This window comes from Peromyscus maniculatus, chromosome 4, assembly GCF_049852395.1.
Source record: "Peromyscus maniculatus bairdii isolate BWxNUB_F1_BW_parent chromosome 4, HU_Pman_BW_mat_3.1, whole genome shotgun sequence".
In the NCBI taxonomy this organism is placed as follows: domain Eukaryota; kingdom Metazoa; phylum Chordata; class Mammalia; order Rodentia; family Cricetidae; genus Peromyscus; species Peromyscus maniculatus.
In genome coordinates, this window is record NC_134855.1 from 5,937,792 (window position 1) to 5,962,357 (window position 24,566).

The 24,566-nt window shown below is 46.1% G+C and overlaps 1 protein-coding gene across 2 annotated transcripts in view; it reads left to right on the plus strand.

Moving 5' to 3' along the window:
- The window catches only part of Pbx3 (PBX homeobox 3), a 194,053-nt gene extending 182,196 nt beyond the window's left edge, over window positions 1-11,857 (plus strand). The window contains exons 6-9 of one of the 2 annotated variants that reach the window (XM_006988720.4): window positions 4,807-4,972; window positions 6,537-6,649; window positions 7,460-7,549; window positions 10,343-11,857. In XM_006988720.4, the coding sequence (XP_006988782.1) occupies window positions 4,807-4,972; window positions 6,537-6,649; window positions 7,460-7,549; window positions 10,343-10,435 (462 nt within the window). In that variant the 3' untranslated portion in view covers window positions 10,436-11,857. The remainder of the gene's footprint in view (window positions 1-4,806; window positions 4,973-6,536; window positions 6,650-7,459; window positions 7,550-10,342) is intronic. The other variant, XM_016007182.3, reaches the window with a different exon arrangement.
- Window positions 11,858-24,566: the final 12,709 nt, after the last annotated feature.

Consider the following 24,566-nt stretch of genomic DNA (forward strand, 5'->3'; position numbering starts at 1 on the left):
TGTGTTATTATCGTGCTCATTTTATACGAGAGGACTCAACTTGCCGAAAGTCACTCAGCTTGTAAATGGTGTAATGTGGATTTGAAAGCAGAGTGTGAGCTCTAACCATTTAGCCTTCATATGTCACACCAGCATTTGAATTGACTATCTGAGTTGAAAGGTCAAAATGAGAGGATGAGGGGAAGCATTATCACAAAAGAAAAGCTTTCCAAACAGTAAGTCACTGTGGGGATTTTCTTGTTTTGTTTTGATCCAGGTATTGAATCAAGGACCTTGCACATGGCACCACTGAGCAACCCAGAAACAGCTTTGGTTGTTAAAGTGGTGATCTGCAGGATGTAGGTGGGGGGCATGCATGGTCCTAGCATGTAGAAGAGACTGGAAGCTTTTCGTGACACTTCTTGGCCTGGGAGAAAGGGTCTAGAGACATTCAGCAACCTGTACAGTGTACCCTTCCCTCTCCTCTGACTTCCAGAGGCTCTATCTGAGGGTTGGGTGCACTGAACGTCAACAGGAGAGTGCTTGCATTTTTATTCTCATTTTTAATTAATCTTAAAATTCTTGCCTGGCCCTCTGGCCCCCTCACAGCCAGGTCTGTGGATCTTTGATGTGAGGCTCAGAAGGGAAGCATAGGACAGCATATTCCATTTCCCTTTACCAATTTCCTGCCTGTTTCCACTGTGGGACCAATATACAGACCATCACAGTTCAGCTGTAGAGCAGGCTGCCCTTAGTGGCCAGTTCTGCAGCCTGGCCCTGTCGTGAACATGTTGCAAGAAGGGCCAAGTGCCCTGTAACTTTTGTGCTTCCCACTGAGTAACCATGGGTCTTCTACAAGTAATGGTATCCGTTTAAAAGATGAAAACCATTCCTGAATTTAGGTGTCAATTTCTATATTAATTACACTGTTCTCGGTTGCGCTGTGTGAACTTACTAGCTGATTACTGCAGTACCCAAATCTGTGATATCAGAATGTGTGTGATGTGCATATTTTAATTTGAGAAATAGTTTAACATTTCTAGATATTCATTTAGATGTGGTTATGCAGGTTAAACATAACGTATGATCACTGCTTCTTTCATTGCTTCCAATTAAACCTTGCTTGTTAGTTTAACCTCTAGGTAATCCCATCAAACAATTGATGTCAAGGAAACACTGCCCACAGTAGCTGCAGATGAGTGGCCATTAATTTTAATTGCCTTGATATTAAAGATTAAGAAGTATTGGGACTGGCAGAATGGAAACGATCTGATGTCAAGCAAACCCACTTGCGAAAGCTTCCCCAGGCTGCTGGTGATATTAAAATTTTACTGTGAGAATTAAATAAACCTTTATTAGTGATGACTGTTGTTTGATTGGTCCAGGGGTGTGCATAAACAGAGGATTCTTACATATCCAGAGATGAGGCCTTCCATGGTAGAGATTCCTCAGTTATGAAACTGTTAATAAAGCTGTAATCTGATTTTCTAGGCTAGGTTTCATTAATGTATTATAGCTTCTCTGATTGTCAAGGTAATATTAACTACAAAGTACTGAATCCAACAGAGAATTGTTGAGAAGGAGAGAATTCTAAGATGGGCCTTTGTTGCTAAATTCAGAGTTGGGGAATTTTCATTAATTATTCTTAAGAAATACCAAATTCCCCCTTAACCAGGACTGTTTCCCTTTGCACTATAAGCAGTATATTCAATACTTAACTCTTTCTAAGGCCTAACAGGTCAACTCAGGAAAGCCAGAGGGCTGTTCTGTATGAAAGCAGGCATGTGCATGCCAGCTGGAGATGCACTTTCTGAGCTGAGGCTGCAAACTGTGGAAGGTGAGGTAGATTCCAAGAGGATTTGTTTTAACAAGCAGTATCAGAACCTGAGCCTTTGAGTGCTGTTTCTATCCTTATTCTTTGGAGGTTATGATTGGTTGGTTGGTTGGTTGGTTGGTTGGTTGGTTGGTTGGTTGGTTGATTGGTTAGTTGGCTTTTGGATTTGTGGCCAGGCTTCTCTCCCTCCCTCCCTCCCTCCCCCCTCCCTCCCCCCCCCCTCCCTCCTTCCCTCCTCATCTCTCTGTGTCTTCCTTTCTTTCTTCCAGACAGGGTCTCATGTATTGAAGGATGGCCTTGAACTTGATATGTAGCCAAGGATAACCTTGAACTTATAATCTTCTTGCCTCTACCTCAAGAATGCAGGGATTGTAGGTATGCACCACCATGGCTGGTTTGTGTGGTGCTATGGATGAAACCCAGGGCTCTGTGTATGCCAGGCAAACACTCTACCAAAACTACACCCCAGAACCATTTTTCTGATTTTAGAATGAAATAATTTGGGGCTGGAGAGATGACTTAGTAGTTTAGAGCTCTTGTTGCTCTTGTGGAGAACCCAGGTTCAATTCCTAGTGCCCACATCAGGTGGCTCAAATTCTGGAACTCTAACTCCTGTTCTAGGGAATCTGATACTGGTCTTCTTAAGCTCCTGCACACATGTGGTACCCATAAGCATATACAGGTATACCTACCTACATACATACACATAAATTAATTTTTAGAATGACATAGTTCTGCTATAGGAAGGGATTATAAGGCTCATGGATGCTGATTCTTCCTGAATAGAAATCTCTCTTAAGCCCCTGTCTCCTGCTTCAGACCTGAGCCCTGCACAGGCATTATGTCTTTTTACCCCTTTCCTCCAAGCTCCAGCTTATCTGGCCAGACCCTGTGCCTGTTCCTTCTTCAGAGTCTGCCTGCCAGGCCGTCCCTGTGCACACCTGCTGCAGGCCTGCACTGTAGGAAGAACAGGGAGAGAGGTTAGGTCCTTTGGGCTGAGCAGAAGGAATTTCTCGTTGTCAGAAATAAGACCAGTGAGTTCATGAGAAGAAGAGCCAGATTTTTTTTTTTAAGTTCAGAATAAAGTATTATGTCCACTCAGGACTATCCAAGGATGGAACCAGGGACTGCTGTCGCCATCACACCTGAGGGTAGGGATTGTAGGAACATGAAGAGGAAAGAGGGGAAGAACCTGCTCTTCCTCTTAAACCAGGTGTGCTGGAGGTTATTGCAGGTTTATGGGGATCTACACAGAGATCTAAAATTCTTCATAGAAGTTAGGAATAGAGAGAGACCTCAGAGTCATCCACGTAGAGAGGATCACTGAAGGCTTTGAATATGAATGAAGAGATAGAGAAGAGGCCCAAGAAGTGATCCTTGGAGGAGAGAGAGAGAGAGAGAGAGAGAGAGAGAGAGAGAGAGAGAGAGAGAGAGAGAGAGAGAGAGAGAGAGAGAGAGAAAGAGAAGCAGGAGAAGAGAAGGGAACAGAATGTGGAGGAACCATGGAAAGAACAAGCTCTGGCAGGACAGGATGGCAGACATTGCTGAGAGGCTGAACACTGGGCTGAGGACAGCTGAGTGGTCTGGGCAACTACCTTGTTCTCAAGACTTGACAGAAACAGCCAGATGGTGTAGATCTCTAATATTTTGATTTGGGGTGGGTTTTTCCCTATTTCTGTCTGGGGAGCCTGTGCTGTAGCATGGATCCTCAAAAGTGTGCTCATGTGTGCATGTGTATATGTGTGTGTGTACTCAGTGCTCCTAGTGCAGCATATGGGCAGCAGAGAGGCCAGTGCTGTCTCCCTCTCGGGGCTCCCCTGCCAAGGCTTTCTAGCCTTCTCCAGAATGGCGAGTGCCATCAGTTGAAGAATGAGAGCACCATTTCCAAAGCAATTAAAGACTTGGCAGAGGTGGTCGGCAGGGCTGCCCACTGCAGAAAATTGGGTTGGAGGGCTCTGAACTGCATCCCATTCCTTGTTTCTGCTAAGGCCCCTGAGGAGCTCTTATGGATAATACCTAGGGTAGAACAATGGCCCTGATACCACACCAGCAGTTCCTCTGCTAGATTAGTAGGCAGTTCCTGGGAATGTTTTTAAATTATCACTTTAACAAAAGAGAGGCAAACTCCTAGATACAGCATTGGGCATACCTTCTTATATATGGCTATGTGACTTTTAGCATCTTTACATAGCTCAAGTGCAGGTGCCTGGACACACAGTGTGAGTGAGTCTGAGCACTGAGTATTGGGATACAGTTTTGCTGTCTGTAAGCTATGATGAAATATGACTTCGGCCAACATCCTCTTTTGAAATTGTAATGTCTGACATAAGTGGTTGAAAAAGAAAGAAAAAGAAAAACTATGTATTCTACTTTATGTAACCAGCCATTCCTCTGCGTTTGCATTTGACCTTATTGAGATGGCTTGAGTTTTCAAGTTGAGGCTTCCCACACAGTCACTGGCAGGGCCTGAGCAGCCATCTTGGCAGACATGCAGTGTCTTCCAAGGCAAGAGACAAAGGGATTTTTCATCCATTATTAATTGATGTCCCTCTTCAGCAGACCAAACATGATTCTACTATATAGCTGCTAAAATTGGCCCAGGTCTACAAAAGAACGAGTCATTCTTCTTCAAGTGTGCTTCATGATACCTGATTTAACAAATGCGTCCGTCCAGTAGCTCTTCAGCGTCTTTTAGTAGTCTCATTGCTATGTGTGATGACATAGTGGGTGTTTCCATGAGCAATGGTCCCAGCCATTTTAGTGTTCCCATGGCCAGTTCCAGGGAGCATTGCTCTTCCAATAGAGTACAGAGGCTATGCCAAAGTGGAACACGACCCCTAAAATTGTTGTGCACTCTCCATATGGTGTGAAATGGCAGGCAGGGCACTGTGTCACCCAGAGGCTCCCCTTGTTACCCCATAGTAAGGACAGGAAGTTTGGCTTTTTCTGTGTGACTCTCTACCCTTTCCATTCCATGTTCCTGTACTTGGTAGGTGTCCAACTGGTTTGGCAACAAACGAATCAGGTACAAGAAGAACATCGGCAAATTCCAAGAGGAGGCCAATCTCTACGCTGCGAAGACAGCCGTGACAGCCGCACATGCCGTGGCTGCGGCCGTGCAGAACAACCAGACCAACTCGCCCACCACGCCCAACTCCGGTGCGTATGTGGCACACTCACTCAGCCAGACAGGCTTCTGCCTCAGTGCCCTACCCCATAGACCATGAGCTGCAGCCTCACTGAGCACACAGTGGTGCTTAAGGAGAGGCTGGTGTTCCCTTGAAGGCTTGTTGTGGATAGGTTCCATGCAGGCACCCACTGTTCACAGTGAATGCCGCCTGCTCCTGGTAGATTCCGGAATCTTTATACTTAATCATGGTCTTCAGATAGGCAAAGCTCTGTCACACACTGTTTTGTGTATCACCTTAGGGTCCTTGGTGGTCTGCCAGAGTGAGTCAACAGTGGGAATGTGTGCTGGTTGCTGATGTTGGGAACTTGGCTGCAGGCTCTAGGTGCAGCCTCTGTCTGTGCCCATGTAGCCTGCTGGACTTACATGTAAAGACATGGTATTGAATTCATACATGTGTTACCGTGTGTGTGTATGTGTGTGTGTGTGTGTACATATGTGCGTATGCGTACATGCGTGCATGTGTGTGACAGTGGGGATTGAACCCAGGGCTTTGCATATACAAAGCTCAGTCCTTTGCCACTCATTTATATAACTAGCCCTTAATTTTTATTTTATTTTGTCTTTTTGAGATAGTCTCAAAGTTGTCCAGAATGGCCTTGAACTCCATCTGGCTTCGATCTTATGGTTCCTCTGCCTCAGCTGAGTAGCTGGGATTCCATGTGTGTACCACCACAGCTGGCTATAAATACACTACTTTGACAGAACATTCTGTTGAAATTTTATGTGGCCTTCATGATGGAGTTAGAAGAAATGTCTTTATTTTTTAAATTTTATTTATTATTATGTTTTAATTTCACATGCATTGATGTTTTACCTGCATATATACCTGTGTGAGGGTGTTAGATCCTTTGGAACTGGAGTTACAGACAGTTGTAAGCTGCCATGTGGTTGCTGGGAATTGAACTCAGGTCCTCTGGAAGAACAGCCAGTGCTCTTAACTGCTGAGCCATCACTCCAGCGCCCCCCCCCCATGACTTTAAATTACAGAGAACTTGACTGTCAGTATGAGGTGCAGCAAGCCCCAGCAGATGGGTTTGAAGCTTGGAGGCTTTCTAGGGAGATTTTAAAATACATATTTAAAGGTCCAGAAGGGTGTTTGTTTTCTCACACTCCCATCATTTCTGGTGGCCACGGACACTAGTGAATGGAATGGTAGAGTTACAGATAGGAAAGAGCATGAGGAAAATGTGTCTTCTCCAGGGAATTTTCCACCATGACAGCAACATTGAAGAGCTCGTTTAGTGACTAAGTCTGGAGAGAAATGGAAACAAGGAGAAGGCTAGGGCCAGCTCCTGGATGCTTTTCTGTCTACTTTGATTTGTCTCTGATTTTTCATTTGGGTTTGCCCTCCATAAGGTTTTTCCTGTGTGTAATGTGAGTGGCAGGGCCTTCTAGAGCTCAAGTTAATGCTCTGTCCTTCTAGAGCTGGAAATGCCTCTCCTCTGTCTCTTTTCCTTTCCCTGCCTCTAGGTCTTTGGGGATTGTGTGTGTGTAGCTCTCTGTTATTCAGCTACTTAACTCTTTCCTTTCCAGGTTCTTCTGGTTCTTTTAACCTCCCAAATTCTGGGGACATGTTCATGAACATGCAGAGTCTGAATGGGGATTCTTACCAAGGGTCCCAAGTCGGAGCCAATGTGCAATCACAGGTAGGAGAAATGCCCTAGCTGGGGCCTTTCTGGCAGGGTAGGGTTTGGGCTCAAAACTCCCCACTCTGACCCGTGGAAGTGGTCTGCACATCCATGCAGACCCTGTGCTGGGTACATCCAAATGGGACACATTTGCCCACCTCTTAATTCAATGAGAAGTCAAGTGGACAATGCCTTTGATGATTCTAAGCTGATGAACTTTGTGAATGCATTCGGCTCTGGCTTGAGCTCATGGAGATGGCGGGGGGTTTGGGGGTCTTTGTTATGACAGAACAGAAGATTGTGTGTGCCTGAGAGGGAGGGGGTGGAAAGAGAGGGAGAGGGAAAGAATGAACAAGAGAACACAGTGCTCTTTTATTTCTGCATTTTTACAAGTCAGGAAACTGAAACCTGAATTCTTAAAGTAGATTCCAGGTTCAACCCCTTTCTTGTCCTCTTAACTGAGAACAAGTGCTCTTAGTCTTATGTATTGGTGGTAGGAACGGGTATGTGTCAGGGTGGAGAGATTGATTCAGCATTCATTATCTGTGAGTAGATTTTCACCCACAGCCACACATATTTGCTTGCTGTAGATGGAAAGTCTGCATTACTATGAAGATGCTATTGTTTGGCTGGTGTGAAAAACAAAGGTGTGTGAGTTTAAATATGCAAGGAATCTTTGAAATCCCTCCAGTCACATTTGATTGATAAATTTGTCTTTCGTTGAAGATGCTCCACCCTTGTGGCACACATAATTCAAATTGTTCCCTTTTGTAAGTGATGGTGTTTTAATAGATCGAGGTGATGAATTCTGTTCCGTCTCACTTCTAGGTGGATACCCTCCGTCATGTTATCAATCAGACGGGAGGCTACAGTGATGGCCTTGGAGCAAACTCACTGTACAGTCCACATAACTTAAACGTGAGTACCCTGGGGAGCCGGCTGTGGGAATGAACAAGTTAATAGTCACTGGATGTGGCTCCACATCTTGTTGCAATTGGAGATGGCAGTATCCTTGCTATAGTTTCATTTTATGAACCTCAGAGCTATCCTTTGAAGCTTTCACAGATGCCCAAAAGGGGCTGGTATCCCATCATCAGTGGGGATTTCAGTACCAGCCCATTAAGGTGCCATTTTCCAGCAGCCATGCTGTGTTCGGGAGATGGTGGGATACAGATCGTTTATCTTCGAATCAAGCAGCAGGAGAATTCCCCAGCACAGAGCAGGTGAAGGTGATAACCTTGGAGACCCAGCGTATCAGCAACCATGCTAAACAAAGAACTCCATTCTTTGGGCAGCTGGCTGGGCCGTGGGCCTGGGGTGCAAAATGTGACCTGTGAGTTTAATGGCCTCTGCTTTAATGATAGAGTAACCTTTGCTACTGATTCAGAGACTTTCCCTTGCTTCCTACCCTGACATGGATGGGAAATAGCTGACACACAGCTCTGGAAAGGAGGTGTCAGGAGCACCCTGTTCTGGGACTCATGTTAGCCGAAAGGAGAATGGCCTCCCTTTTAGGACCTTCATTTCCTCTAGGAGTAAATATTAATGACTTAAAAAGTGATTGAGGATGTTCAATTGTAAAGGAAAAAAAGGACCATTAAATACTCAAATCTTTTACATTTGAAATGTCAAATCTTTCTTTTTGGGTTTATAAATAACTCATAATAACCCACAACAAGCCATATAAAAAGCCTTTTAGTTGCATTTCTCCTTTTTCATTTAAGTGTTTTGAAATGCTTCAGAGAATGTGCGATATCCTTATCAACATGATAAAATATGAAGCCGTGATTGCCTGCAGCATTTTACAGACATGAATTCCATCTTCACTGATGAGGCTTGATAAGACGCTGTTGTATAATACAGTGCATAATCTCAAACCACCAGAGTAAGGATTAATTTATTTTGGGAAAAAAAAAAAAAAAGAATGCTCGTTGACAACCTCTCCTGCAGCTGCCAGGCAGGGGAGAAATATTGGATATTTGTTGTTTATAAATTTGGATAAAAGAGGACGGATGTTTACTTCAGATGGGATCTCTTTAGGCTTGGATCTGTGTAAGGCTTATTCTTTTCCTAAGGAGACTCTCATACCTGAGGGGAAACAGCTTACCTTCTAGATAGGGACACACATGGGCGTCTCACCACACAACCTGAAGTGACTGAAGCTTTCAAAAACAGTGCAAGGCTTATTATATCATCTTATTCCCTTTTCTACCCGGAATTTGATATCTCAAGCTGCAAATTATTTTTTTCATCTAGAGTACCAGCTCTGTAGGTTGCCTACCCACCCCACATCCTTGGTCCTAGAGCAGTGGTTCTCAACCTGTGGGTCGCAAACCCCTTGAGGTCAATGACCCTTTCACAGGAGTCACATATCAGACATCCTACATATCAGATATTTACAGTATGACTCATAATATTAGCAGAATTACAGTTCTGAAGTAGCGATGAAAATAATTTTACGATTGGGAGTCACACAGCATGAGGAACAATGTTAAAGGGTCGAAGCAGTAGAGAGGTTGAGAACCACTGTCCTAGAGAGATGAAATGGGCTTTAAATGCAGAACTATGGAGCAAAACAGAAGACTCGGAGCCCTTTAAAGACAGCATGGGCTTGGGATGTGGCTCCATGACAGAGAGCTTGCTTAGCATGCTCAAGGCCCCGGGTTCCAGACCCAGTGCTAGGAAGCAACAGTGGTCACACACACAACACTGCCATGCCCAGAAGACCTTCAGATTGGACTCTGGAGAAATTACAGATGGACAGGAGGGAGGCGAGAACTGAGGCCCTATGTAGCGTGGGGTGTGGGGCGAGGCAGTGTAGAAGCCCAGGTTGGCTGGAGCCTCAGGGACTGGGTGTCAGGCAGCTTGCCCTTGCCTTCTCTCCAGAAAGGCCTGCCCCGTCAGTTCTGCTCAGTGTTCCCCAACTCACAAGCACAGCACCTCCCTCTTCTTGACTGACATAAAAATACATAGCGACAAGCTGTCTGCCACAGCAGAAATCTGATCAGACATTGATTTCAGCAATTGCCTCTATGGGGTGAGACATGAGGCAAATTTGTTTCTGAGTACTGTTAGTGCTGGTGCAGGTCTGAGGCAGGAAGGGCCAGCGGCTCATGCAGGGCAGCAGCACCATCCCAACTAGGGCTCCACTTGCAGATAATTGGAAAACCGATTTGAATAGCATGTGCCCTCCACAGTTCATACATTTTCATTCTGGAAGATCCTATTTGGAGGGAAATTCTGGCCTTCATTTTCCAAGGGTTACATTAGCTGGCTGTCAGGCGTGGATGGGAGAAGTGTGGCACTTTTTCCATGGGAATAATGATGCAGCTGGCTGGAGTGTCTGCTTCCTGGAGCTTGAGGTTGTTCCTCATGCTCATGCTGAGCTTCTCCGCTGCACCTTCCGAAAGGCTGCTTTTGAGTAGTGCTTTTTACCAGCGGATCAGAGGCCAAGCTCCATGCCAGCTTGGGACGAGCTGAAGTCATCTTCACCAAGCTGATTTATCACCCAGTCTTTACTTGATGGGATGGATTTGTTTTACATACATTTAATCCCACTTTAACACATGCTTCCAACTCCTGCCAAAGTGGGTTCAGAAAATGCATTTTGCTAATGCATCTTTGCTCTTGTGTTGTCGTCTGGGTGTTTTAAATTGGGGAGTGGAATTAATATGTAGACGTGCACCCACTGAACTGTGCCTCTCCTTTCAGGCTAATGGAGGCTGGCAGGACGCAACAACTCCATCTTCTGTGACTTCTCCTACGGAAGGCCCGGGCAGCGTGCACTCGGATACCTCTAACTAATCCCCGGGGCTTTCCCAGCTGACATGCCTTGATGAGCGCATTCAGAGCAATAGGAGAAGGAAAGCGTTTTGTAACCCACCACCTACAGCTTTACTGTAAACCTTGTCTTCTTCGAGAACTCGGGAAACCTGTTTTTTAAGGAATCATTATCATTTGTATTTAAACTTAAGACACACGTGTAAAAGAAAGCACTTTATCCAATTAGGCCAAGATGTAACGTTGTTGACAGTTCTGTGACTGTTTCCTCATAATTTATTCTCTATCTTTTACATTAATGGTTCCACAGTTGCCAGTTGCTTGGCCTTAAGGGTAAGAAGTACCATCTATACTGGACCCCAATTATAGAGTAGGCAAGGTTCACCGTGCCTGAGCTGAACCCTTGCAGGTTTCCATGTAGACTCTCACTGTTGTCCACATGTCATCAATGGGCTGGGAGGGGAGGCAGTGTCTGCCTGTCTCTCCTGCGGAAGGTGTGTTTCAGAACTCCCCGCGTCATGTTGTGTTGCCATCTCTTACGTTGTGATTAGGTCTAAGACCGGTAGCCTCCTTTCTCCCTCTGAAGCACCAGAGCCCAGAGTCTGCACTGATGAGACCGCAGAGCCAGATTGCCCTGCTACTGAGGGGAAAACAAGACCTGTCTGGGTTTGACCACGTGCGCCGGCCGGGTGCTGCACAGACTTGTCAAGGTGTGCTCGTCCTCTGGGCAGCCTGGAAAGGCCCTGCTCTCGGGAGTGCTGTATATAGTGTAGCAAAAGAGTATTTATACATCCCACCAATCAAAACACAGCTTTATTACCTCATGCGAACTCATACAAACCAATAGAATCCCAACATGTTCTGTAGCTTAGAGCGCTCACTTACTACCTCTGAACAATACTCACGCTGTAGTTTGTCTCTTTCTTATCTTTTTGCATCTTGTAATTAATTCTTTGTTTCCCTTCACAAACTGTAATGTACATTGTAATCTTTTAAAAGAAAACTCAGGGTTGCATTTGCAACCCTTAAAAAGCCGAGATCGGCAACATTGGGTCTGACTCTTAACACAGGATCAGCCAAGCTGTTGTAAATACTGAGAAGCGTTTTGAATGTCCTTCATCTTGTTACTAATCCATACAGAAAAAAAAAAAAAAAAAAAAAAAAAAAGAAGAAGAAGAAAAAAGGCGGGTTCTTGTGATGCGTTCAGATTCAGTATTCAGCACTGTACATTTCACCCTGTGTGGCGGGCCCTCTCCTCCTTTTGTATTGTATGCGATTCTGAAACTGGCTGAGTCGTGACAATAATTTGTGGCGGTGATTCTGATGTATTAAAAGCGTTCCGTGTTCCTTTCTACTGGCTCACACCCTGGATTGAGAAGTCTTCCTTGTGGTAGTTACATGTAGTTTCAAACATGAATAAACTTTGCTTTCCTGATTAAACCTGGAGGCCGCGTGTGTCCCTGCTCCTTGAGCTAGCACAGGCATGGGGTGGGGGTTGGGGCCAGGTGTTTGCTGGGAACCAGGCCAGCAGATACATGGTCTGTGGAGATGGTCTGTGGTGACAGTGAAGCCGGGCTGTCGGCTGCTGTTCCTGGTGAGGCTTTGGACTGTCCCCTAGACACTGTCACATCCCTTCACTTCCCATGTTTATGGATTGAGAAGCTGAAGTACAGACCTGGACAACCCAGGGCCACCTTGACCCCAGGCCTGCTGCCCTCGGCACTTATGTTCCTCTGACCTAATGGCATCCTGGAACTTGCTAGACTGTATTTTGAACAGCAAGAGCCTTGTCCTGTTGACTTCTTTAACTAGTTGAAGATGAGCAAAGGTTTGGAAAGAGTGGGCCTCACATGTCAATCAAAAGGAACGCCCCCTCACCCTTCTCCCTATGTCTTAACATTCTCAGTTTGCAATATGTACAACTAGCTAGACATTTTTTAACAGATTGGACGTTATTCTTGTGTTACTCAGATTGTAATAAAGTCCATATATTTGCATACATGCTTGTCACTAATGTCCAAATCTTTATAATAAAAGAGGCCCATTGCAGATAATTGGCCTGTTTACTATATCTCAAGGAAATTGACTCACAGGAAATCAGATTAATGTTAATCAGTTGCAGCAAATGTCTATGATAAATACATCTGTTTTCCTATTTCAGCTGGTAGAAGCAGGCAGAACAAGGGCTGGGCCGCCGCCCCCATTAATCTTGCAGCAGTTATTCTGTACAGATAAACTTTATAAAATAGATTGCCCTCCACAGCTGTCCTCCCTCGTGTGGGTGCTCAGCCTGCCCATAGGAATCTCTCCCATGGCTAAACAATTATTTGCATGATTCAATTAGCTTGTAGGTTAGCCTTTCTTATCTTTGTACATAAAATAATCCCTGGGCTTTGTGGAAGTATCACATACAGATACACACACACACACACACACACACACACACACACACACACACACACACAAATTCATCTTCCTTAGCATTCCCAGACACCCAAGGACCATCTTGGCTTTTGTCCTGGGTCACTAGAACTTACTGGGGATTTCTTGGCACTTGGCAGGATGTGGGAAGAGTCTGTGGTTATATTCTAGGGACACTGATGTGCTGGTCTAGAAGATGCTTGTGCCCCTTCTCGCTTTTTCTCTCCTCTGGGAGGGACACTGGGTGACTACACTGGCCTTCCTGCCAGCCTCTGAGGTTTACTGGGATAGCTATAGTTTATAGGCTTGAAAAGCATGTGGGCATTGGTCCCAAGGATCTTGGGTGGATTTAGTGATGTATTTTTGGTAGATTTCAGCTGGGTAACTTTCCTGGATTAAACAGTGAGTTAGGAACAGACCCAGAGACAATGAAGTCAGTCCCACCCCACAGGAGCTGGATTCCTGGAGTCTTGCTCTGCTGGTTCTGGAAGCCAATGTTTCATGAGGTGTTGAGAAGACAGGTAAGACCCATCCATGGAGCCAAAGGTAATAGCAGCAGGGGGCCACTTGAACCAGCCACTGGTAGGCAAGGGGCCCTGGACAATGGTGGATGGATGAGAACATGGGTGCTTGTGCTAGAATGTATGTTCACAGTATCTGGAGCCCCAGCACACCAGCAGCTGCTCATTTCTAACAGGGTGTCATTTGCATGGAGATACCCAGGGCCTCCTGTCCCTTTTGTCTGAGTTGGAGGGACTATGTACTAGAGAAGCCCTTCTATGTGGAAAGTGATGTCAGGATTAGATTCCTAGATTTGGGGAGGGGTAAATATGTGCTGCCACATCTTAGGAAGGAACCATCCTGGACACATGGCCTCTGTTTTTTGACCATCTCTCATACCTAGGCCAGCATTGCTGACCTTCCAGCTACCACTGGTAGCAGGAACAAGAGTCTCCAGTAAATGATGGCCATCATGCCTCTAGTGTGAAGTCCTTTCTGGGATGTGGCCAGGGGTATCCTTTGCTGTCGCCCTAGACCTTACCCGATTCTCCATCCATGCCTGAGTGTACGAAGGTGTGTGTGATGATGACACATTGTGTAGTAAGTACCACATGTCTGAATCACCAAGTGAAGGGACGAGTGATAGAAAGAACCAAGCCGGGCCTGGCACCGTGACTAGTGACAGGCAGAGTACTTTCCTAAGGCCCCTGTAGCAGGGACTGAGCACAGGCTGGAGCACGGCCCCTATGGGAACTTTATTGGTACAGGGTCCTGTGCCTGGACTCTATGTGCTCATGATGTCTCTCCAGGTCCCTGCCTCCTTGATGGTTCTGCCTTACAGCCCAGCAGGCTCTTGTCCTTTATTTACTACTGTGCGCTTTAACCAGGTAACACCACGCACATCGTGGTGCGCATCCTACGCCTCAGTGTACAAGGGTCGCTAGGGCTGCTCCTCTTAAGCTGTCCATTTTTATAAGGGGAATCTAAGGCTCCAAGAAGGGATGCCACCCCACCAAGGTTGGCCAAATACAGAACCAGGTTTTAAGTCTGGGTGTGTCTGAATCCAACCTAAATTTTTTGGTTTTTGTATGTGTGTGTGGTGTGTGTATGTATGTTCATATGTGTGTGGGTGCTCATATGTACAAAGGTACATCTACACCCGTGCATGTGTATGTGTGTGAAGGTCTGAAGTTGACATCAAGTGTCTTCCTTGATTACTCTCTACCTTATTTATTGAGGCAAGGTCTCTCCCTGAAGCCTCTATGCGGGATCATGGCTGCTGTGTCTGCCTGGCTTCTTTCTGTGTGAGCTCTTGGACCATGGACTTAGTCCTTACGCTTGCACAGCGATCTCTTTATCCATTGAGCAGTCTCCCTGCTCTCCAACCCCATGTCTGGTCAGTGTCTCTTTTCTGTCACATTGGGCCTGTGAGCTTTCTGGGTCTATTGACCACTGCTAAACCAAGGTGTCAATCAAATAGAGCTAGGGAAGGGTTCCATAGGAAGTTAAGGCCAATGACAGGCCTGCAGTTTGATCCCAGGTAGTCTTGGTCCCAGTGACCTTCTCCCTGCCTGGTGAGTTGGCTGATAAGCAGGGAACTTGCTTCCAGACAGGCCCAAGTGCAGAGCCAGGAGCCTGTTCCTGTAGCTAGAGTTTTCCTGTGTCCACCCGGTTCCTGCAGCCGCTCAGACCCAAGTAAACACATAGAGACTTATATTACTTATAAACTGTATGGCCATGGCAGGCCTCTTGCTATCTAGTTCTTATATCTTAAATTAACCCATTTCTGTTAATCTATAAGTTGCCATGTGGCTTGTGGCTTACTGGTACTTTTACATTTTGTTTCCTCTGTGTCTAGCCGGCGACTCCTGACTCCACCTTCCTCTTGCCAGAATCCTCCTCTCTGTTTGTCCCACCTATACTGTACTTCCTGCCTGGCTACTGGCCAATCAGCATTTTATTTATCAACCAAATCTGAGCAACACATTTAGAGGATACAGAGTGATATCCACAGCTTGTTCCCTCAGTCAGATGGGCACTGCCAGTCAGATCTACAGCATAGCTGCATGGTTAAGAGGGCTGCAGGACCTAGCACCCAGGAATCTAGGCTCCTAAGGGACACTACCTGGGTCTGGGTCTGGCTCTGTCACATACAAGCTGTGTGTGTCCTTGAGCAAGTCACATGTCCTTCCTGTGCATCAGCTTCCTTCGTGGTTATGGGCCTACCTCCTAGCATGGCATGGTCAGGCACACTAGCACTGTGCCCTGCAGATAACCCTGCTGGGTCTGGAGTCTCTGATACACATTAGTCCCTGACTTGCCCCAGGGCAAGCAGTGCTGTGGTGGCTTGAATAGGTATGGCCCCCATAGACTCGTGTGTTTGAATGCTTGGGCCATAGGGAATGGCATTAGGAGGTGTGGCCTTGTTGGAGGAAGAATGTCATTGTGGGAGTGGGCTTTGTGGTCTCTTATATGCTCAAGCTATGCCCAGTGTGGAATGCAATCTCCTGCTGTCTGTGTATCAGGATGTAGAATTTGGGGCTGGAGAGATGGCGCAGGGGTTAAGAGCACTGGCTGTTCTTCCAGAGGATCTGGGTTCAATTGCCAGTACCCACATGGCAGCTCACACCTGTCTGTAACTCCAGTTCCAGGGTATCTGACACCTTCACATAGACAGACAGACATACAGGCAAAACACCAGTCAATGCTCATAAAATAAAAAATAATAAATTTTTAAAAAGAGTAAAAAAAAAAAAAAACTGTAGAACTCTCAGCTCCTTCTCCAGCACCATGTCTCCCAGCATGTTGCCATGCTTAAACATCTGAAACTGTAAGCCAGGCCCAATTAAATGTTTTCCTTTGTAAGAGTTGTCATAGTCATGGTATCTCTTCACAGCAAACAAAACCCTGTGACAGGTATGCACTCAAGTTCCTCCTCATGTTGATCCCACACTATTGTTAAAACCCAGGCAGAGCCAGCAATGGTAGCACACACCTTTAATTTCGAGAGGCAGAAGCCGATGGATCTCTGTGAGTTCCAGGCCATCCTGGTCTACAGAGCGAGATCCAGGACAGGCACCAAAGCTACAAAGAGAAACCCTGTCTCAAAAAAAACAAAAACAAACAAACAAACAAAAAAAAAAAAACTAGGCCGATGCATTTTGTATCCAAGCACCACCCTGCAGGACAAAGAGCTAGGGCACCCAAGCCTGGCCAAGTTCTGCTGTGTGTGACCTTGGGCATGACACCTCTGAAGCCTTGGTTTCCTAGTCAAATGGTAACCCCATTCCTGCCTCCCTCACAGGTAAGTAAAGACAGAGTGACCCCGCATGGTGTGGTGTGTAGGATGGGGCATTTCTCCTCTCATGACTGCTCACTGGTCGGATAAAGAGGGCAGGACTGAGACACTTCCACCATGCAGTAGGGTTATCAGGAAGAGTCAGCTCCCTAGTGAGGCTCTGTGAGTAGATTGTCCTGCAGGCTGTCCCCACACCTCCAGGCTAGACCTTAGCAGAGGCCTCACCTCTGTGCCATCTCAGGAAATAATAAAAGCCTGGTTCTTTTTTTCCTGGTTAAATTTCAACAGAAAGTGTACGCATCATTAAATATGGAAATCCAGAATTTTATTAGCAATCTGCTAGATCTGAACTGACGCCAATTAAACAAAAAAGATATCATTTATAAAAAGGCAGAGTTCAACTTGTATTAAATATGAAATGCAATTTTCTCCTGGTTTTGATTTATTACTGGCGGTCCATTGTTCAAAGAAGCATGTTATATTTCAATAGAGAAATATTGTTTATTCATTAATATTTTAAAACAGGCTTATTGCTGTGCATGGCTCTCACCGAATGAAACTTATGATTTAAAACATGAATTAATAAACACATTTGAAAGTGTTAGACGAGATCACAGCCTCTCATTTTTCATTTTCCTGGGAGCATATTAAATTTTTATAATTCTGCACCTACAGTTTTTTCTTTTAAATAAAGACACAGATTCCGAATTACTCTGCTAATTTTAGGTACCTGGGAGAAGGAAGCAGTGTCATGGGGACCAGAGTCAGGATGGCAGAATCCTACAGAAGATGGGTTTTTCTCTGTAACATTCATAAATCAAAGTGAACGAGCTTTGTGAGGGAGGCAGTGTTCCTGGGTGTGAAGATACCGGCTGGAGTGGACCCACTCCTGGGGCTGTGTGGGTGGTGTGGGGGTGTGCCTCAGTTTCAGCACAGTGATAGAAACATGGGCACATCAGCTGGCTGGCTGAGTTGCTCCTCAGTTGGTCAGTCCAGTGGCCAAGTGGTGTCTCTTGAGCACCTACTGTGTCCGTGCAGCTGGCTGGCTTCTGGGATGTGCTGGTCACCATGGTCTTCTTACCTGTCTCTTCCCACGCAGCTGCTTGAGTCATTTCCTCACCAGGCCCTGAGCCTGGTGACTTTCCTCACGGTCACCACACACACACACACACACACACACACACACACACACACACACAGTAACAATGCTATGTGACAGGGAATGTTTGTGGAAATGCTGGTAGGTGGGGAACCTGGGGAAAAAGAACCTCTGCAGGCAGGGAGAGATGCACAGCCTGCTTGAGGACCAAGGAGCAATGGAGGTCCCAGTAGGTCAGTAGAGAGTGTATCTTGAAGACCTCCCTTCTCTGGGGTGCCCAGACCATCTTGAGGTCTGCTCACTGATGCCTCCCAATGACACATGTGCCATCCCTATCCCATATGATAGGGAAGGAAGAAAGCCTGGGAGGGAAGACTTGCCCAAGTGGCAGGATCAAGAAGATACTTGTCTCTAGGGGTTGGCCAGGTTCAGACCTCCTCTAAAGAGTGCTCAGGAAGATGGGCTGTGGTGACACATGCCTTTAGTCCCAGTACTATGGAGGCAGAGGCCAGCCTGGTCTACAGAGCAAGTTCCAGGACAGCCAAGGATACACAGAGAATCCCATCTTGAAAAACAAATGAACAAACAGAAAGAAAGAAAGACAGGAAGGGAAGGGAAGGAAAAGAGAGGCCTGTGCCAGGAGACCCCTTCCTAAATATAACACCAGTAGCACAGACACTGAGAGCAACAATTAATAAATGGGACCTCCTGAACTGAGAAGTTTCTGTAAGGCAAAGGACATGGTCAATAACACAAAATGACAGCCTACAGAATGGGAAAAGATCTTCTCCAACCCCACATTGGACAAAGGGCTGATCTCCAAAATATATAAAGAACTCAAGAAACTAGACATCAAAATACCTAACAATCCAATTAAAAAAATGGGTTATAGAGCTAAACAGAGAATTCTCCACAGAAGGATCTCAAATGGTCAAAAGACATTTAAGGAACTGCTCAGCATCCTTAGTCATCAGGAAAATGCAAATCAAAATGACTCTGAGATACCATCTTACACCTGTCAGAAAGGCTAAGATCAAAAACACTGATGACAGTTTATGTTGGAGAGGATGCGGAGCAAGGGGAACACTCCTCCACTGTTGGTGGGAATGCAAACTTCTACAGCCACTTTGGAAATCAGTATGGTGGTTTCTCAGAAAATTGGGAAACAATCTGTCTTAAGACCCAGCTATACCACTCTTAGGTATATACCCAAGGAATGCTCAATTAAACCACAAGGATATTTGCTCAACTATGTTCATAGCAGCATTATTTGTAATAGCCAGAACCTGGAAACAACCTAGATGCCCCTCAACTGAATAATGGATAAAGAAAATGTGGTACATATACACAGTGGAGTATTACTCAACAATAAAAAACAATGACATCATAAAATTTGCAGGCAAATGGATGGAACTAGAAAAAATCCTGAGTGAGGTAACCCAGACCCAGAAAGACAAACATGGTATGTACTCACTCATAGTGGATACTAGATGTAAAGCAAAGGATAAACAGACTACAACCCACAGCTCCAGAGAAGCTAAGAAACAAAGAGGACCCTAAGAGGGATGCATGGATCACCCTGGGAAGGGAAAATAGATGAGATATCCATGAGTAAACTGGGGGTGAGGGGTGAGCAACAGAGGGTAAGGGATGTGGGATGAGAACATAAGAGAACAGAGTGGTCAAGCTGGAACAGGGATGGAGTGAGAGAGCACTGAAAGAGACCCCATGATTGAGGGAGACATCATGGGGATAGGGAGAAACCAGGTGCTAGGGAAGTTCCCAGGAATCTAAAGGATGACCCCACCTTAGACTACTAGCAATAGTGGAGAGGGTACCTGAACTTATTTACCCTGGTAATCAGATTGGTGACTACCCTGTCATCATAGAGCCTTCATCCAGTAACTGATGGAAGCAGATGCAGAGATGCACAGCCAAGCACGACACCAAGCTCCAGGAGTCCAGTCGAAGAGAGAGAAGAGGGATTCTATGAGCAAGGGGCATCAAGATCACGATGGTGAGACCTACAGGTATAACCGAACCAAGCTAGTAGGAACTCATGAACTTTAGACCAACAGCTGTGGAGCCTCCCTGGGACTGGACTAGTCTGTCTGCATTTGGGAGACAGTGTGTAGCTTGGTCTGTTTAAGGGGCCCCGTGGCAGTAGGATCAGGATCCATCCCTGGTGCATGAGCTGGCTTTTTGGAGCCCACTACCTATGGTGGGATGCCTTACACAGCCTTGATGCAGGGAGAGGGGCTTGGAGCTGCCTCAAATGAATGTACCAGACTTTGCTGACTCCCCATGGGAGACCTTACCTTTTTGGAGGAGGGAATGGGGGATGGGTTGGGGGGAAGGCTGAGGGTGGGGGCAGGAGGAGGGAAGAGAGGAGGGAATCTGTGGTTGGTATGTAAAATGAATAAAAAAATTTCTTAATAAAGAAAAAGAGAGAGAGAGAGGCCTGTGCCTTCAAATTCCCTCCAGGCTGCACATGAGAAAGTCACTCATTACCACCACAGCAGTGGGAAAGGCTGGAGCCCTTGAGGGGTGGAGCGGCGCTTACTGCTATGCAGAAACGGCTTCGTTTTTATGAGAGGGGCTGGGTTGGCTACTGCAGGGGTAAGATAGCTGTCTGGAGGGTGGGTTAGTTACCATGGCAGTGGTTAAGTTCCCAGTAAAATGAGTTTGGCTCTGTGTCTCACACCTGCTGGCCAGCCTCTGCTATGTGATGCTACAAAAGCCTCTGTTGGGCGCCGACTCCATGCTTCTGACCCTTCAGTCTCCAGCACTGCGAGCCAACACTCTCCTGTCACTTATGTTACTGACCGCTGGTGCTCGGTCCCAGCAGCAGAAGGTGGGCCAAGGAAGACAGACTGCTGGGGGCGAGTGCTGAGGGCCATGACACCCTCGGGTGTGCAGACCCAGGGAGGATTAGGGTGCCTTGAGAAGTCTGTCATCAAAGGCTATAAAGGAAAAGCTCCCTGGTGGTATGGAATTAATCCTGCCCCTCAACTTACAGAACTGACTCAGGAAAGTGAAGTCTAGCCTGCCCCGCAGTGTAGTTGATACGTCCAGTGTCGCTCCATTGAAGAAAACTGATTGTCCTCTCTCAGCAGCTGTCGATTGCAAATAGCTTCTTAGTTAGGGGTGAGGCTTTGTTGTGACTGTGTCCACTTCTCCATGCTGGGCTTTTGTCTGGTTTGAACCTGTACAAGTCTTGTGTGTGCAGCCACAGTCTCTGTGAGCTCATGTGTGCATTGGCCCTGTTGGTCTGGAAGACACTGTTTCCTTGGAGTCCTCCACCTCTGGCTCTTAACAATCTCTCTACCTCTTCTTCCACATAGATCCTCCAGTCTGGAGGGGAGTGGTAGGTCTCATTCAGGGCTGAGTACTCCAAAGTCTCTCACTCTGCACATTCTCCACTTGTCAGTCTCTGTACTAGTTCCCATTTACTTACAAGAAGAGGCTTCTCCAATAAGGGTTGAGCAAGGCTATGGGTATAACAATACGTCATTGGGAGTCATTTTATCGCTATGTTCATTTAGAATGTAATAGCCGTAGGTTTTCCCGTAGGGTCCATGTCCTATCCAATCTTGGGTTCTTGGTCTCATTAGCAGTGTTAGGCATGGGTTCCATCTTGTAGAATGGATCTTAAAACCAAGCAAAAAGCTGTTGGTTACTCCACTACATTTGTGCCTTTACTGCACCAGCATGTCTTGCAAGCCGGTCACTGTTGCAGATCACAAGGTTTGTAGCTGGGGGATGGTGATTACTCTTCTCCCCTGCTGACCACCTGTGCTTGAGGGACCCGGGGCAGCTTTCCAGGCCAGAGTAGAGTCACTGGGTTGGAGCACTTGGCCCTCTTGAACTCTATTGATAGACATCACATGGTTTTCCAATATGGTAGCATCAACTTTCTCACTCACAGACTTGTCAACTTCGCTGTTTTCAAGAACCTGGTGTCCAGACAACAATAAATCATCACATCCAATTCCTGTCCTTACCAACAATAGTGACATCTTCACAGGTGTTTATTAAGCATTGGCCTGTGTGCCTCTGTGAAGTACATCTTTAAGTTGTTTACTTGTTTTCTTTTTTTTTTTCAGGTGTCCATGTGTGGCACTAGGGTATTATGTGTGTGTGCATGTTTGCATGGGTGGACATGTGTGGAGGTGTGCATACATGCCTGTGCACAAGCATGTGGAGATCTGAGATCAATGTCAGGTATCTTTCTGGCTCTTTCTACACCTTTTGTACTGAGGCAGCTTGGACCCAGGGCTTACAGATCCAGCAGGTCTTGTGCTGGGCTGACAGATCACTGTCATGGCTTCCCAGCATTCGTTTGGGTGCTGGGATTTGAACTCTGGTCCTCAGGCTTACTCGGCAAGTGCTTCACCCACCCCCCTCTGCCCAGCCTCTGTGGCTCCTGTGTCGCTTGCCTTTTTCTTGCTGGTTTATAGGGCGTCTTAATGAACTGTGACACACTGCCTCATTTTAAATTGGAGATACTTTTACTCTTCTGTGAGCATTGCTTTCTGTGTTGTCTGAGGTAGGGATCTGATCACCTCATACACAGATCTGCGGTCATCTCTGTCCACATGTGTGTCCTTCTGTTATCCTGATCTCTGGGTGGTTTGCTGCCTCTGTATCAATACCACACTGGCCCAACTCCAGAGCTTCTTGAGTCTTCCTGATATACAAGAGAGTGATTTCTTACATGTCATTTTTTTCTTCAAAAATATCCTGGCTATTCTTGGCTCAGTGCATTTCTGTATAAATTTCAGCATGTAAAGTATCACATTAAACAACAACAAAAACAATATTGGAAGCCTGTCATCTCAGACTGAGGCAGGAGGATTACAAGTTTGAGACCACCCTAGCCCACAACAATGAGGGTGTGTTCTAGCTCGATTTTTGTTGCTGTGATCAACACCCCAAACAGAGCAATCTGGGGAGGAGAGGGTTTATTTGGGCTTACAGGCTTCTGTCCATCAGGGCAGAGCTCAGGCAGAAACCGTGGAGGATCGCTGCTTACTTGCTTCTTCTCTGGTTTACTCAGCCTCCTTTCTGATGCAGCTCAGGTCCCCTGCCCATGGGCTGAGTGAGACCTCCCACCCCAATCATCAATCAAAACAACCACACACATGGCCACAGGCGATCTGGTGAAGGCAATTCTTCAGTTAAGGACCTCTCTTCCCAGATGACTCTGTGTTGTGTCAAGTTGACATGAAAACTAACCAGGACATGCTATCCTGTCTCAGAAAAAGTAAAACCCATGACGCTTGGGTTGTAGCTCAGTGAAGGCACACTTGCCTAGCTCATGCAAGGCCCTGCCTTCAATTCCTAGCACTGCAAAAATAAATAAATCCATGTAATAATCAAAACATATTATAGTGAGACTTTGACATCACATTGAATTAAAAGATCCAGTTGAGAGTGGATAAGCTTAAATACTGAGTCTTAACTCACAAGAAATGTTCACCTTTTGTTGTTTGGATGTTCTTTAATACCAGATATATGAGTCAGGGTTCTTTGGATTAACAGAGTCTATAGAATGAATCTATATATAGAGAAGAGAGATTTATTAGAAGGGCTTACCGACTGTGGTCCAGCTAGTCTTACAATGGCTGTCTACTAATGGAAGGTCTGAGAATCCAGGAGTTGTTCAGTTCACAAGGCTGGATGTCTCAGCTGGTCTTCAGTGTATGCTGAGATCCCAAAGAAGTGGGCTCTAATGCCAGTGAAAGAATGGACTTGCCAGTGAGAATGACAGTGAGCAGGCAAGGAGATAACTTCCTTCTTCCATGTCCTTTATATTGGCTGCCAGCAGGGGCATATATGCTGGGCAGTGGTGGCACATGCCTTTAATCCAGCACTTGGGAGGCAGAGGCAGGCGGATCTCTCTGAGTTCAAGACCAGCCTGGTCTACAGAGCAAGATCCAGGACAGCCAGAGCTGTTACACAGAGAGACCCTGTCTCGACAAACAAAAGGGAAAAAGAAGATGGAGCAGATTAAAGGTGGATCTTCCCACCTCACATCTCCGGATTAGAAGTAGGTCTTCTCACTCCAAATGATTTCATTAAGGAAAAAAAATCTCTCACAGGTGTGTCCAGCCATTTGGATTTTAGTTAATTCCAGATGTAGTCAAGTTGACAACCAAGACTAGCCATCACACCAGACAACACAATTTATGTCTTTCCCATTAGAAACCGCAGTCTCCTCAGCCCCTGCAGGGTTAAAATGCCGTCTTCCCTCTGCTTAAATGCTCTCCACTGGGGCCGTGCACAGGCTTCCGCAGCAGTCTCAGCAAGGTGAGATGTGCTGGAGAAGCCATGCCCTGTGAGCTGGATTACCTGTCTGCTGCCTCCTCCCTCCCTTCTTCCCTCTGTCCCTTCCTTTGGTCATCTTTTGCTTTGGGTTTAACTGATAAACTCCATATTTGGAGCAAAAAATTACACAGTATCTCCCTGTACCCAGTGCCCCTGTCTACAGCAGCGACTTCCCTCACAGCAGGCTACATTTGTGGTCATCAGAAGACCACAGTGCCACAGCACAGTCACTCCGTGTGTGTGTGTGTGTGTGTGTGTGTGTGTGTGTGTGTGTGTGTGTCAGAAGACAACTTTCAGAGGTTGGTTCTCTCCCTCCACCACGTGGGTTCTGGGGATCAAACTCAGGTTGTCGTTCTTGGCACCTTCCCCCCCCCCCCCCCCCCCCCGAGCTATCTTACCAGTCCCTAAATCTATATTAACACCGAGTCCACTCTTGGCACTATGTATTTCAAGATGGTCTCATAGCTCAGGCGTTTTCAAACTCACTATGCAGCAGAGAAAGACCT